Genomic DNA, 17359 nt, shown 5'->3' on the forward strand with positions numbered 1-17359 from the left:
TCCATGCTTCCACTGCCAGGGACCCAGGTTCCATCCCTGGTCAGGGAACTAAGATCCCGCAAGCCGGTGTTACCATGAAAAGAATTTTTTAAAAGCTAAAAAGAAGGCAGCCAGCTGAAGTGTGACCCTGCTGAAATAATCTTGGTAACAGATGGTTAGAGTCCAGAGTTATACTCAGTTGAAGACGTGTAGCTGAAAAAAATATTACCAGAGGAAGAAACAGCGAGACTTGAGAACAGAAGAACCAGCCAGAGTCCCCCTCCTCAGTTTTCCCTACAGTAAAACTAAATGACTCTAGTAATCACAAAGCATCCTACACAGAAACTCTCTAATAACCTCATATTTTAATAGAACATACACAAAAGATGGAAAGAATACAAAACCTAGAACAAATGTGAGCACCAAGAATTTATTAAAACAACCTGAACCTTGAAAAAAAAATAGGCAAATTAAAACAAAAAAAGGACTTTATGCTGTAATTCAGAGAGTGAAGAAAAAGGAACTGATCTGGTTACTACAAAAGCCAGAAAAAAACTACCTCCTACTTTATTTTGATCATATCTTCAAAATACTCTTCGGGTCTTAAAAATGTTTATAGCTTCAGACCTGAGAATTCAGCTTTGGGACCTTACTAAATAATGATAAATTCTGAAAAAGGGTTAAAAATAAAGAAGCTCATCACAGACTAATTTAGAACACTGAAAAGTTGATAACCTAAAAGTTCAATAACTGGGAAGTGGTTAGCTCTGGATGAGTCACTCAGTAAAATGTTATGCAATCATTAAAACAGGCTTTTTTAAACAAAGACTATATAACTTAAAATATTCCTAAGATATTATTAAGGAAAAAGCAAAATTAAAAAACACATGTGACATGAGTATATCTACTGTATGGTGGAGGAGGGGGAGTAAATGTACTAAAAAGTTGTATTTAGGTGATAAGATTTTGTTTTCCCCTTTTCCTTTTCTCTATATTTTCCAAATTGCCTTTAATGAGCACTAGTTCTTTTATAATGAAAAGGATATTAAAATATTTTTCTTCAAGCAACTAATAAGATGAAATATTAAAGAGATCTTAAGCCCCAGATATATGAGCACATGGGAAGTGAGACTACAGCTGCTTCCAAAAAGTTCAAGCTTGTAGGACCATACACATTTAACCCTGGGAATTTAGAGAATTTGAGATATGACTATAGAGCTCAGAACAAAATCTGAGTGTAGTAACAGTACACTTATGTAACACTTTGCCTTGTTCTAATACTTTAAATACATGAACTCATTTAATCCTCATAACCACAGGAAAAAAGTAACATTATCACTCCCATTTTAGAGATGAAAGAAACTGATACTTCAGAGAGGTGACTTGCACAAGGTCACACAGCTAAAAAGTGACAGAGTCAGGATAGATGGGTTCAAGGCCTCTGGGGCAGCAGACTTAGCCTTGGACAGGCAGTGAGACGGGAGGAAAATCCAGGTAGAAAGACAGCCAAGGCCAAAAAGCTTTGAAAGGATACCACCCAATCAGTACCTTAAAGATGGAAGAGAAATCAGTCAGAAGTCTCTCTTCTAGAACCCTGTCCTCCTGCCTCCAGGGGACATGGGTTCAATCCCTGGTTGGGGAACTAAGATCCCACATGCTGCAGGGCAACTAAGCCCACGCACCTCAACTAGAGAGAGAAAACCTGCACGCCACAACTAGAGAGACGCCCGTGCACCACAACAGAAGATCCCGCATGCCACAACGAAGATCCCGCGTGCTGCAACTAAGACCCGATGCAGCCAAAAAATAAAACATAAATAAATTCTATTTTTTAAAAAAGCAAGAAAAAAGAAGTGACAGAGTCAGGATTAGAACCCAGGAACCTGGCTCCAGAATCTGCTTTCTTAACAATAAGAAGAATAAAGGGTAGTGCCAGAAAAATAAAGAGGAAAAGCTGCTCCAGTATTCACAAGGGAAAATAAAAAGTTGATTTTGATGACTACAAATTGCTGAAATTTAAAAAGAAAATGATCCTCAGCAAGTGGATGGTCTTCAGCAGTATGCTACACAGGGGTAATCAGCCCTGCCTTATTAAACATGTAGTCAGTAATTTAGATGAAAGACTAGAAGGCATATTAGCCGAACTTGTAGATTACACAAAATTGGGAATAGTCAATATAAATGACTCAAAAAGATATCCTGAAATTAGAACAATGGGCTAAACAAATAAGATTAAATTTAATAGAGAGAAATGCAAAGTTCTGCTTTTAGGTTCAAAACTCATCTATACGAGTATAGAATGGGAAGAGGATAGCTGGTCAGAAATGTAACTGGCATGAATGCCTATTAATAAAAGTACAATACATCAGGGAAAGTGATTGTTTCAGTGACTTACACTATCAAACCACAGTGACAATAAAATTCAGACTGGGAAAGGAAATGGAAACCACAACATAGCAGACACAGATACAGCTGGGGAAAAAACTGTTCAGCTTAGAAAAGAGAAGGAAATAAGATTTGATAGCTATCTTCAAATAGCTGGGGAAATGTCAACTGAGAGAGGAACAGACTTAATTATCTGTGGTTCTGAGGGCAGAAATAATAGGTGGAAATTAGGAAGCAACATATTTCAGCTTTATATAATAAATTTTTCTAATAAACTATAGATGTCTAAAAAGGGAATGAGCTACCATCGCTAAAAGTCTGAGCAAAAGCTGACTGGAAGTCAGGCATGACAAAGTAGGAGAGTGTGCCCTCAGTGAGAAGCTGAACTAGAGGATCACAGAAGGATATACTTTCAGATTTTAAGCCTATGATACTTTTCAACCAATCTTCAAGAAGTTTTTGTTTCTTATCTGTATTCATAAGGAACGAGTATCACTCGCAAAGAGAGGAAAAAAATGAGAGACTGCATACTTGAGATTTTTTCAAAGAAACTCATGATCTAAAGAGAGGTATGTGTTTTCACCCAGTAAACGTAAACTCACAGATAACCTCATTTCAGTTTAAAATAACAACTTATTAAATATACTCCCCAACTCCACGTCTACAAATTTGGTTTACAGAAGAACTACACACTGTGCAGATATAAAAATGTTCACTGTGGCAGTTTAAAATATTAAACAAATTAAATGTCATTTTATAGGAGACTGTTTAAATTATGGATCTCCAAAAATGAAATAATTATTCAGACTTTCAAAAGTGTGATAAATAACTTTATTCAATGACACAGTGTAAATTTATGCATATGTACGTTTATAATGGTGAAAATATACTCACCAAAATGTTAAAAAATATTGTCTCTGGTTGGATTTCAGGGGGTAAGTCGCATCTTTACACTTCAAGTATTGAATTTTCTTCTAAGAGTAGTATTATCTTTATAAATAGTAAATGTCTTTACTTAAAAAAAAAATCTTTTGACTTTTTTTCAGTATTTTCAAGAGTCATCAGAAAAAATTCACAGAATATTATTAGTTGAAAAAGTATGGTCATTTATAAAAACACTTTAAAGTTTCTATTAAACCATAATGATTTTACAGTTACCAATGTTTATCAGATACTAATACAAATTCAGTGCTAAAATAATTTGGTAGGAACACTTTCTAAAAGGCATCCAGAAAAAAAAAACTTTAGACTACGCTACTATTAAAAAGAAAGAAGTATATCTGAAAGTACTATCAAGGAAAGATATCCACAATACAATGATAATGAAAGAGCAATGATAAAAGAAAGAGAATTTTATATATATATATATATATATATATATATATACATAAAACTTTTGTTTTAAAAAACAAAACCCCTATACTTTATACATTCACATAGGTGTAGAAATAAATTTAGAAGGCTATTCACCAGTTAACAACAGTAATACCTATACAGTGGGAAGAGAAAAGAGACAATTCACTTTTACCATATAAACTTACATGCTGCTTAAATTTTTTTATGTATATAACAAGCATGTTCTACTTGAGTCAATATTTTAAATCGCTAAATATTCTTTAACTTACTGAAAATAAGGATGTGTACACTCAAATTTCACACATAATTTCCAGTATGGATTCCTATAAGTGTGCCTTTATTAGAGCTTTTTATTTCTGTCTCTCTCAGAGAAAACCTGTTCAAGTATGAATTTTCTTCCAGGAATAAATCAGTGAGCCACAGTTTAAAAAGAAGGCATACTTTCCCAAACTATGTTCTTCAGAGCAATGTGTCTGATCTTTTCAAAATATACATTCAATACTCATTTTAAAGCACCAATGTGTGCTAGATACTTAAGACTGTCCATAAAAACTGGCAACATTTATTTAGCACTACAAGTAAAGCAAACTAATAAACAATCACATTTTCCTTTCATTTGACTTATTAACCACATATACTTTTCTGATTAAATAAGATACTAAATGCATAAAACATAAGTAGACTTTGCCCTATAGACTATGTCTTTGTTTTATTTATTGTCATCTGGGTATTAACTGGAAAAGCAACTTGGCTTGCTTCTATTGCATGATTTTGCAGAACAGTTTCCTAAGTCTTTTACAGAGAGAATAAAACTACTTATTTCTTCCCAACTTATGGAGCCACAGCCCTCATCAGCTACTGCTTCAGGTACTTCATTCTCCTTTAAAACTTCATTCTCGGGCTTCCCTGGTTGCGCAGTGGTTGAGTGTCCGCCTTCCGATGCAGGGGACACGGGTTCATGCCCCGGTCCGGGAAGATCCCACATGCCGCGGTGCGGCTAGGCCCGTAAGCCATGGCCGCTGAGCCTGCGCGTCCGGAGCCTGTGCTCCGCAACGGGAGAGGCCACAACGGTGAGAGGCCCGCATACCACACACACACAAAAAAACTTCATTCTCCTTTATTCTAATTTGAAAACTTTGTTCTCTTCATGGTGTGGCAACTTAAGAGTCAAGACTCTTTTATAATCAAAGTCTTTAACTGAGAAAGAACCTAAGTACCGGAAACTTTCCTCCTTACTGTTGCCAGGCAAGTAAAACATCCCAGGAGTAGGCCTGGCCGGCTGGCTAATGTGCATTTCCCAAGAGCCTTGCTGGCAGTACTACCAAACTCTGGGGATCTATCTGTAAAACTGAATATCCAGGAACCTTAGAAATCATCCAAGCTAACCCCACACTTCACGCAACTAGAGTTGAGTAGCCCAGAGATGGGCCCTGGTCTGTCCAAGGTCACAAAGCAAGCTACTAACAGAGCTCTGTTTCGAATTTACACTCTTATCTTTCAGCCACTGTTCCTTCCACTTCATGCTTCTTTATAAAGTAAAATGGAAACAATGTGATCAGAGACCATGGAGAAAACAAATCTATTACTACTGCAAAAACTGTAAATGTCTTCAAAACGTTCTAACAAGTCTGAACTAAAGGAGAGAAGAAGACCCAAAACACTCCCAGCAAAGAAAAATGGTAGAGCAGGAAGGCTAGATTTTTAGATTTATCTTGACAGCTCTACACCAAGGAAAGATGCCAAGGACCCTAAGGACTGAGTTATATGTGAGGTTGCTGCAACAGATGATTTTTTTAAGTGTTTAGACATCACTAAGTCAGCACAATATTCTAATATATTTGAAACTGTTTTTAAAAATTGCTCACATCATGGATGGTTACGCTTTCACTTGCAAGGAGGATGGAGAATTAGCAGAAAAGAGCTAGGAGACTGAAGGAACCCCAAAGTGAGGTGAACAGGACCTGAACTGGAAGGATAAACTGGTAACAAAGGAAAACACAGGTAGTAAAGACATTACAAAGGAAAACGGGATAGGACTTGGAAATAACAGATACAAGGATAAGAGAGATGACTAAGGTTTCTAGATGACTAGAATCCAGGGGCCTTTGGGGGAATATGTGTGGTTAGTCCAATCCTGATATTCTTCTGTTTTTTTTCCCTGAAAACTAAAATCAATTTATACTATAAATAAATAAACTCAATGTATTGGGGGAAAGCTTTTAAAAATCTTTGTTGAAGGCTCTGATGACAAAGGGCCTTCCACTGCTGACAGGTCTGTTGAGTAGCATTCACTGACAAAATGAAGAGATCAATCTCTAAATCTCACCTGAGAAATTCCTGCCTCCTACTTCACATGACTGTTGTGAGAATGAAATAACACACATGAAAGTGCCTACCAGTACATGGTAGATGCTCAAAAGCTGGATCTTAAATGCATGAATTGTCAGCTCTCCAAAACGTAGATTTCCTTAAATTCACTTTTCTCTCTACCTCCCCCAGCCATACCTCTCAACAGCAGCAGGCCCCAATTTACAGGTTGTTTAGAAAGCATAAGGACTCTTTTTCTATGACAGGCAGCCCTTCTTGGGCTCACAAAACCAAACCAGATGTGAACTATGACAAAAAAGTTATAGAGAGGGCGCCCTACCCAGTCACAGGACCTTTCACTTGTCAGGCCTTAATCAGCGCTCCTGACTGAGCAGTGAGCACTCCCTGTCTCCGCTTCCCAGGTACACTTTTAGCTCACCTCCATCCAACCACCTGCTCCTGAGAACTGCTTCAAGAAAACACAGCCGCAAGCTTCTCTCCAACTCAGATCAACCTCAGTTTAGGCTCCCTACTCACTTCTAATTAACTCATACTGTGTCGTTTATAATGGGGTTTTTTACCCCTTCCTCCCTTGCCCCCATCGCTTTAGGCAAACAGCTGAGTTTCAAGCCTTTTCAAAATTATTAATTGGCTTGACCTTCCTTCCCCTCTTCTAACCTAATCAATCTTGGCCCTTACTTCTCTTCTGCTCATCCACAACCCATTCAAGGGTATGTAAATAAAATACAAGGAAGGGGGGTTATCTTCAGTAAAAAGATATTCATAGCTCTATACACGGAGATGCAGGCACTTTTTCACAATTATTCAATTCCTCATCTGTTTCCACTCTCTGAGAGGGACTGGCAGAAATGCCCAAGTTTCTGCGAATCATGGCAATTTACCCATGTATTCAATTCTTACCTTCCTATGAAAATACAGTGTTCATATATGCTAGGGCTTTCTTTCCTAATTCCCTACAGTTTGGTGGATATGTGACTTGGTCTTGCCTACGGTAATTACAGTAAACTGCATTATCAACAGTCAAAAATGTTAGCAGAATCTAGAAATATGTCTGAATTTGACAAGACTGAATCTCTTGAGGACAGGAATCAAGTTATAGTAACCTTTATATTTCTTAACAGCATATAGTACTCTGCCTTCTATGTAAGAGGCATTCAGTCCACTTAACTGAACCGTGAAACAACAGGTAAAGGAGAAATAACATGGAACTGGGACTCCATAAAGTGAACCCTGGGTTTGTTCAAAGTCTGAGCGACTTTGGGACCATCACATTCTCCGGATCTCAGAAACCTCTCCTGAAGAGCACCAGGCAAGGAGGCAAGAAAGAGTAGGATCACTTCCACCTGACAATCTGCCAAGCCTCAGGAGGTGAAAGAGGGTGCTTCCACATCCCTCCCTCCTACCACAACTGAAATAACCAGGGTTCTTGGAGGCCAAGAATTCTGTCTGATAACTTAGCAGTTACACACACAAGCAGCATCCCAAAATTATGGATGAGGTGCTCCCCAGTACCTTGCAATACCCTGCTGGCCCATAATTGATGGGTAATGAACATTTATCTGTGTGTCTGTCATCTCCATAAGAATATGCTCACATATGATTATATGTACCTTGAACACAGAGCCTGCACCTTACTCCGTTTAAAGCCCTCACAAAGCCCAGTACCTAACAACATACTCAATCAACTTTTAACTTGAACTGAGAGGTTGTATGGATAGAGCAAGAGCAGACAGGAGTTCTGGAATCAATCACCAACTCTACCAATAACCTCAGGCAAGTCAAAACCTTGCTTGACAGATAAAGGGAATTATTTTGCAACTTGACATCAAGGTGCACTGAACACTGACAAAAGTGAATACATTTATTTTTAAATGGTACTGCTTACTGATGAAATAGCATTCTTATGCATTAAACATCCACTTGTTTTTAACAGTCCCCAGTGAAATATTTGGATCATTAACTGATCTACAATCTGGTCTGAGTTAGGAAATGTGTCACTAGATTACGCTTGAAATCCCTTCCAACTCTCAAGCTCCGTGATTTTCTAAGAATAAGCTCAGATGATCCAAGAATCACAAATATACCTTTCCTTCACCCAGTCTGCCTAAGTAATCCAGGCGGGAGGAGAATGTTGCACAGCAGTCCCTGCACAATGTAAGCAGTTCCCAAGAATAGACTGTGGTGAGAAAGAGGCCCACGAGGCTCAGCAACCAGGTAGGTGCCTGGCACAAAGTACATTGAAATCACCTGAACTGAGAGGCAGCTCTGAGCTATTAAGAAAGATTTGTTCTAGGACTTGAGAAACTTGCGTCAACCAGTGCCCTCTTTGTGCCCAACTAGCCCTAGCCTGGTAAGAAGTCACCTCTCCTATCTGTAGGATGACAGGTTGGATTAGAATCTCTAAGGTCCCTTCCAGGAAAGTCCCACGTGAGCAGAACTAAGGTGCTGGAGCACCCACTCTCCCTGATCAGGAGTAAATTCATGTCCACCTACCGATGCACTGAAGCCCCTACCTGCAAAGGGGAACAGCGATTCCTCACAGGGCACACGCCCCGCTAAGTGGTTCCGTTAGGACGGGGGCGGGGAACGGGGAGACTGTTTCAAACCACACCCGCACTTTGGAAGGAAGTGCGCCAAGTTCCTAGGGTGCACGGGAAGGAAGGCTGAGACGGACACTGCCTGCAGCGCAGGTCTGGATCTCTGGCCGCCCCTGCATCGTGCGGAGGGGTTGGCAGGATCGCACCCCAGCGAGCTGCGGGTGTGGTGAGGGGCACTGCGCGCTCGCCGGGACCGCGCAGGGCCCGGGCCGAGGCTCACTCACCCACAGGCTGCTGAAGTAGTCCAGCCCGCGGCAGATGAACGCGCCGGCGTGCGCCAGCAGCACCTGCACGCCCAGGTAGCTGCCCAGGCTGTAGAGGCCGTAGAGAAGCGGGCCGCCGGCGCCGAGCAGCAGCAGCAGGCGGCGGCGGCGCAGCGCCTGCTCGCCCAAGGCCTCCACGCCGTAGTCTGCGAAGCAGATCGGCAGCAGCAGCGCGGCCAGCACGATGGGCGTGTGCGCGCGGTGCAGGCGCTGCAGCCAGTGGCGGCCTAGCCGCGTCAGCGAGCTCTTGAAGGGGTGCAGGAAGGTGCCGCACAGCACGGCCCACAGCAGCGGCCGCAGGAAGGCCTCCAGGATAAAGTAGACGAGCACGGCGGCGCCGCAGCACAAGCACACGAACAGCACGGCCCCGGTGTTGTAGAAGGCCTGCTTGATGGGTTTGTCGAAGCGCAGCGCCAGCGCCGCCGTCCGCGGGGTCTCCCCGCAGCCGCTACCGCTGCTGCCCGGCCCGACCGCACGCTGAACCCGCGGCGCCCGGCCCGGGGAGCCCCGCGGACTGGGCGGCTCTTCAGGGGAACCGTCGTCGGCCATAGTACCCCTGCCGCCGCCGCCGCCGCTGCCGCCGAGAGGCGGTACTGGGATGCCTGGCGAGAGGCACGGGCGAGAGGCAGGGCGGGCGGCCCGCGGCATTGTGGAAGTCGTAGTTCCTAGCTGGCCATTGAACGCTTACAGGACCTTTGGGGAACTACAACTCCCAGAGAGCGTAGAGAGCGCTCCTTCGCCCACGGGCTCCCTTCGTTCATTGGTCCCTGAGGAATCCAGGTAAGAGGTTTCTGGGCTCAGCATCCTAGAAGAGGCAAAAAACAAACAAACAAGCCAACTCCCCCTTCCCATCAATTAAAGTGTTATAATAGTCACAAACTGGGGGGAAAAATGTCAGATAATCTTCCCGAAAAACACCCTGAACTGTCATTAAAAACAACCCAAAACAAAACAAACGAAAAAAGCTACACGCCTCACCCACTGGTTAATGCCAATTTTGGGGGAGGCGGAATCCACAAAGAGGCACGATGTTAACAGATTTAAAACCCAGGCTGCACATTAGAATCCGTGGGGGAGTACTTATGAAAGACCGATCACCAGATTCTATTTTACTGATTTATTTAATAAACACTTAAAGTGTGTGCTCTGGTGTGCTTGGCGGGATTTTTAAATAGCGGTTACCATATTGCAGCCCCTGTTATAAATGTCTCATCCCCATTAACTCATTTGATCCTTAGAACAACCCTACAAGGAAGGCGGTGTTATTATCCCCACTTTACAAAGAGGAAAACTGAGGCACAGAGAAGTTAAGTACCTTGCCAAGGTACACAGCTAGTAAGTGGCAGAGGCAGGATTCAAACACAGAATCTGGCTCCTAAGTCTATTCTTACGTACTATGTTAATTAATTGGTCTGACAAGGGATCCTTTTAGCATATTTTTTAAAGCTCTTCAGAAGACTCTTTGGCGCAGCTACTGGAACTAAGAGAAATGAAGGCTGAAGCACCAGAAACTCACTAGACTTACATTTATATGGCCTAACGCAAGGCTGGGTTCCTATAGGATTTTGCTCACCCCTCTATGATTGTACTTACTACACTACAGTCAAAGTCAGAGATTCTCATGGGTTTGCTTCATTTCTGTGTCCCCAGCACCTGACACAGCATGGGCCATTCATAGTACAAGTTCAGTGTTTGCTGAGCAAGTGAATGGATGATTTGCTATCCTTTCAGAAAAGCTTGTTTGTACTCCCTATGAGAAATAGTGTTGAAACACTGGGGATGTTTCTGCTATGTATTCCTATGGTTGAGAGCAGAGAAAAAATACTGGGATGTAGGACCTACAAACTAAATTTGAGAGAAGTACACAGAGTCTACTCAAATCTCTAGCTCACAGGACATATGCTTTTAGGCATCCCCTCCAAAATGCAAGGTTACTTGGGTTTTCTTCTTTGGTCCCACACAGCAACTCACTCCAACGACCTCAGGGAAGAACAGCCTCCATGGGCATCCAGGATACAGTGGAGGTGAAATAGATTCAGAGGAGTGAATCAAGCTGACCCTGGGACCACACTGCCTTTGGCCTTCCTGTTGCGTGAACCAATGAATTTCCAACCATTTAAGCCAGTTTCAGTTCAGTTTTACACTTCTTGCAACAGAAAGATTTCTGGCTGATAAAATGATAACATCTACATCACTGGTTGCTGTGAGAATAAAACAGAAGAGTGTGTCTAAAGCAGCAGCACAGTACCTGGGACATGGTAAAAAATCTGACAGTGGCTCTCAGGGTAACTCTTCGTTTTGTCCTAGAGAAGCCAAGAGGCATCTCTTAAACATCAGTCAATGTCCACAGACTCCCAAGGTATCAAGATAACAGCCCCAGAGGTAAAACAAACACAGGTGGGGAGAGGATTCTCCTGGGCTTTGTGTTTATCTTAGAGTGTTTACTTTAAACAAGGTCCAGTGCTTACAGTGGAGTGTGTGCATCACATATAGAGCAGTATGTACAGTGCAGGAGAAGCCATGTGAAAATGTAATCAAACAACATGCATTCAGATTCCAAATCTGAGATACCACTCTCTTTTACTAAGCCCGTAGAAGGCATTGCTAATCAACCACTCAACTCTTTCTCACTGAGCCTAGACACAGCCTCAAAATCCTTCTCAGCAAAGCATTCTAGGGAACCACTACCAACTCCACAAAGTAAGCACCCAAGATGAAACATATTTGCCTTTTCTACACTTAACTAACCATCCAGCGTCTGAAACTAGATAAAATTGGCAGACTAAGAACATAAATAACTGGTTTAGAAGAAAAGAGTTTGGGAAGCTAAGGTTAGTATGAATGTGAACAGTTACTAAGAGATTTTTTTCTTACATCTCAATGGCTGAAGAACAAATGATGTAAACAAGTCTGATACCATCAGGCCCTGCCTGACTCCCTAACTACTCCTACTTCTCTCTCCTATTCCTGCACTAGGACACATGCCCCCACTTACAGCACGGGTCCTGCCAGTTCACTGAGTGGAGTATCGCCTTTCCTGCCTCCAGGCTCCTGTTCATCCAGTCTAGGTTCCTGTCCTTCTGGTTTGTACCATTCAGCTATAGCTAACCTTCCAAACCATGTCAATAAGGACAATTTTACCAATTCGTAAAAAGGTCAGTGAAAAAATTATCAAATTGATTCAACCAACCCAGTTGAGACCCATGTACCCAGGAAAAGACCAGATGAGTGAAAGAAAGCTAGACAGTTCTTTTGGGGAAAACACACACACAAAATCCCCCTTTAAAAAAAAGGTCTGCGGGGCTTCCCTGGTGGCGCAGTGGTTGAGAGTCCGCCTGCCGATGCAGGCGACATGGGTTCGTGCCCCGGTCTGGGAGGATCCCACATGCCGCAGAGCGGCTGGGCCCGTGAGCCATGGCCGCTGGGCCTGCGTGTTGGGAGCCTGTGCTCCGCAACCGGAGAGGCCACAACAGTGAGAGGCCCGCGTACCACCAAAAAAAAAAAAAAAAAAAGTCTGCAGCCAAAATCGCTCCCCCTTTCTCTTCTAGGGTGGGAGGAAGTTTGGTAGGGGGGATTGGCATCTGCAAGCTGATTTTGTAATTAACACTTATTACCAAAAGCCAGAACTGCCTGTCCAAAAAGTGGCTGGCCGTAAATGTCCTTTGCCGGTAGCTCCTCATCTTCATAGACCTGATTTGTCTGGAACGCTTTATCTGGAGCGGTTGAAGTGTGACAGGGATCAGGATTTGGGATTCCCAGCCCACCCCTTCCTTGGCTCTACTCCCAACAACACACTCCAACTAAAGCTGAGGCTATGCAGCGTATAAACAACCAGCCTTCTGCTGCAAGTCAGAGCAAGACTGAGAACCAGGAGATGGTGGATGCATTTCACATTAGCCAGACTAATCACTCTCTATTTATAACTAAACTCTCTTCATTTGAGAATCAAGTCCTGATGGGTTTGAATCCTAAGCACTACTTGTTTGTACACTCTTGGTACCACACTGATGTCACTGCAGCCTCCAGCTGGTCCCTTTGTCTGCCCTCTTGCTGCACTCTCTACAGTGCAGCCAGCGTGATCTTTCTAAAATACAGTCTGATCCTTTCAAAGCCTCCTCACTTTGTGGGAACGTTCCAAACTCTTTGCTATGACTTCCAAGGTCCTCCGTGATGGGGCCACGCTCACCCTACCTCACTCTTCCCACTCTCTGCCTCATCCTTTATCCTCCAGCAGTTGGGTGGCCCCCAAAGATATCCAGGTCCTAATCCCTAGAACCTGTGAAGTATGTTACCTTACTTGTACTTTGCAGATATGATGAAGTTAAGGATTTTGATGTGGGGAGATTATCCTGGATTATATGGATGGGGGCTAAGTGCAATCCCAAGTATCTATATCAGAGGGAGGGAGGGAGATTAGACTACAGAAGAGGAGAGCAATCTGACCTCTCTGACCACAGAGGCAGACATTGGAGCCATGAGACCATGGGCCAAGAAATATCCACAGCTACCAGAAGGTGGAAAAGCCAAGGAAGGATTCTCTCCCCAGGAGTTCCCAGAAGAAACCGGCCCTGCCCACACCATGATTGTAGCTCCATGTGATTCAGTTCAGACCTCTGGCCTCCAGAACTGCAAGGGAATACATTTCTGTTGTTTTAAGCCACTAAATTTACGGTAATTTGTTACAGCAGCAATAGGAAACTAATACAAACCCTGTCAAATGACAGCGGTTCCCAAACACATCCTGCTGCTGGCCTTTCTTCTGGGGTTGCTCTCCCCTTTCTTGGAGATGCCTCTCCACATCCTTTGCCTGCTTTACTCCTATTCCTTCTTTAAGATTCAGCCTCAGTACTACCACCTGCTTTCACCTGGTTGCCCCAGGCTGGGTGAGGATCCCTACTCCAGGTTTGCACCACACCTGAGCATTTCTTTACACTGCAGTCACCAAAAAGTATTATCATGATATTTAGGTATCTGACTCCCCAAGTAGGCTATGAGCCTCTTAGGGGCAGAAATCAAGAGCTGTTCTTCCTAGAGTCCTCCATGAGTAGTTTCTAGCATAAGGACTGGTACATAAGAGTCCTCGATAAGTATTCATTGAATGAATGAATGAATGAACAAGTGGTTAAAGCTTCTTGACCTCCTGGATGCAAGTAACTTTCATGTCCACTTTACTTCAGCAGTCTCTTCTTACAGCTCATACCCTGGCCCTTGCACCTGGGACTGAGCCCTAAGAAACTTCCAAGTCAAACATCAGCCAGGGTCAGGTCGGACAGCTGGGCTACCCACTGAGAATACTGCAAAATAAATACCACGGCAAACACCTAGGATACCAAAAAATAACAAAATAGTTGTTTGGGGGGTGGGGTGAGGATTAGAGCCTATGATGCAGAATGTGGTAATAACTAACTCTTTCTTAACATGACATTCCTTGAATTTCTCAACCTAGTCCCAGTTTCTTAACCAGTTCAGCTACTGCATTCCACAATTTCCATACCACCTTGATGATTCATAAGCCTTTACAACTAAACCAACTGTTCTTAACATATAATATGATTTAGTTACCAGTAAGGCCTACAATTGAAATTCTATTAGCCAATTAATACACTTTACATGGGATTATAGGCCTCCATTTACTATCTGATAACGGTACTGAGCTGAAGCTATAAATAAAGATTCCTTTTGCAAATTGTTTCTCTGCAGGAATTTTTACCTGACTACTGCAACATGATTTTCTTCTTTGTCAGAATGACAGGCTGTCATCTTCTCCAAGGTTGACAACTTCAGGGAGACTTTACTGATGAAAGGATGTAAAACAAACAGAAAAACAAAGATGCACCAGAGTAAATCAATAAAGAATTATAAACTTTAATTACATCAACAGGAAGAATTTCAAACCATGTTGAGAATTTATATTTTAAAATTTAAATCTAGTTAATGTATTCTAACTCTAACATAGCCCTCTAAAGTTAGAAGTATTTGTGACGGCAGATGGGCAGAACAATCATTTAGGTAGCATCTAGGAATATTGCTACAATTACTTTACATAAATAGAAATCCATGTCTTTATTAGTAAGGTACCACACATCGTAGAGTAAAAAATCCACGTAGGACAGGCTTATAAATATACATAAATCTCAAAATCAATCACAATTGAACATTAGGTACACAATTATTATAAAACAAATATAACCCACCAATGTCCATCTAAAGGCATAGTTCTTACAAAATAGTATTTTACAGACAGTTGCAAAAAAGTATATTAATACTCCTGGAGCCAGACTGTTCCAGCATATGAGCGCATCTGGGGGAATAAGGCATGTGGAGAAGGTGCATTTACTCTTCCAGGTGGTCAGGACATTCTGTGTGATGAAATGGTAACGGCTTTAGTGATCTGGGTGAATGGCACAACCACCACGCACCCCGTAACCCTAGAGAATCCATGGCTCTCCAGAAGAATAGAACAGAACAGCTATTTGCCTAATAGCCAATATCCAGGGGAAAATGGAAAACATTAGTTGAATATCAGCATACTTTAAGTGAAAAACCCCAAAGCGCTTGATGGTTCACTTATATTTTTAGTCACATTTAAAATCACGTTAATAGCCACTATTTTCATGAAAAGGAATTTATATTTATCTATTAAATATGAAAACAACCAAGTACAACTTGAAACTAAATAACTGATTAATTGAACAAGAAATCTAATTAAATATAAAACATGGATAGGTTGCATCTACATGCCATTGACTCAGTTCACACTAGGCTTAGTTCCTTAACTAACAGTATAGAAAAGTCAAACTCAACAATGATACTTTATTTTATATGTTCTTAACAAGTCACAGAATGTTGAATGGAGGAGGCAAGGTTTAATAATGGATCCAGGAACCCTTTCTGCAAACGAAATTACTATAAACTCAAGGGTAGTTTGGCCTGTAATACATACAATGTTTTATCTCTTGGTTTTTAAAGTATTCACAAGATCAGAAACAGAAACAATCCTGACAAAGACCTTCAAATGGCCATGGTATGTGTATATAATAGGCATTTATGTATAAACACATACAGACCTCATCATGTATGTACAAATATATATACAAACACTCTGAGAATAATCAAACTGTTCACTAAACATAACCAATTCTATTTAGAAAACAATACAGTTATATACAGCAAAGTGTTCACATCTCAGCATCTGACCTCATGTGGTGGTTCTCAAACATGTTTCCATTATGATACACAAGGTGATGCCATAGTCACATGAGTAAAACACTCCCATACCGGGGATGTAACAGATTTAGATAATACTTAAAAACTGTCTAGAGGAAAATAAACTAGTCTGAACATTGTACAGTTGACCCTTGAACAACATAAGTTTGAACTGTGCAGGTCCACTGATACATGGATTTTTTTCAATAGTAAATACTACAGTGCTACATGTAGTAAGGTTGGTTGCCTCGTTGGACCATGTGACCATGGATAGGAGGAACCGCGGACATGGGAACCACATATTATGGAGGGCTTACTATAAATTATAGGTGGATTTTCCACTGCCTAGAGGGTCAGTGCCCCTAACCCCATGCAATGTTTAAGGATCAACTGTAATCCACACCATGAAGAGCAACTGCACAGTGAAAGTCGTTCACGATTGGCACAGCTTAGATAAAATAAAACTTACCCAGCTCTGACTTTACTGACACCTCTTTCACATCAACTCTGGAAAACATATTAGAATGCAAATTCTAATGGGAATGCATTATCAAGATAACAATCCATCAACTATAATTTAGTTTACAAACAAATTACTAATGTCGATATTTTTACAATTAACCAGTAATACATTATAATACATTATTCGCAGTGTCCTATACAATTGATCATGACACCTGGGCGTGCCTCTTAGCTGAGAGCAAGGGTAGGAAAACTACAGTCCACAGGCCAAACCCAACCTGCTGCCTGTTTTTGTATGGTCTGCAAGCTAAGAATGGTTTTTACATTTAAAAAGTTTTTTTTAATCTAAAGAAGAATATTTGTGACATGTAAAAGTTATATAAAATTCAAACTTGTGTCAAGTTTTATTGGAACACAGGCATGCTCATTGGTTTACGTATTGTCTGCAACAGAGTTGAACAGCTAAGAGACTGCAAAGTCTAAAATATTTATCATCCGGACCTTTACAGAAAAACTTTGCTGACCCATAGGCTAGAACTAAGAATAATATACAACCTCAGTGGTAATACCCCTTAAGCACAAAATCCTGAATATAGACTGTAAACTTAATTCCAGAAACAGTAGTAAAAAATATGTGGGATGGAAATCCATCCCTGAGTTGTCCAAACCTTCTGATTTCCTTGATGACAAAAGCCAACTTAAGATAATTAAATATGGCTCTTGCATTTTGTCTGAAATCATGTTTGCAAATCCACCTTTGAGACTACAGTGGAGCAAGAAAAG

At 41.6% G+C, this 17359-nt stretch overlaps 1 protein-coding gene across 1 annotated transcript in view; it reads right to left on the reverse strand.

Moving 5' to 3' along the window:
- Positions 1 to 9457, reverse strand: part of TMEM245 (transmembrane protein 245) — a 91729-nt gene extending 82272 nt beyond the window's left edge. Inside the window, exon 1 of the mRNA XM_065879930.1 lies at positions 8870 to 9457. Coding sequence (XP_065736002.1) covers positions 8870 to 9457 — 588 coding nt within the window. The remainder of the gene's footprint in view (positions 1 to 8869) is intronic.
- Between the last annotated feature and the right edge of the window lie 7902 nt (positions 9458 to 17359).

Source organism: Phocoena phocoena, chromosome 6, assembly GCF_963924675.1.
Source record: "Phocoena phocoena chromosome 6, mPhoPho1.1, whole genome shotgun sequence".
NCBI classification, from domain to species: domain Eukaryota; kingdom Metazoa; phylum Chordata; class Mammalia; order Artiodactyla; family Phocoenidae; genus Phocoena; species Phocoena phocoena.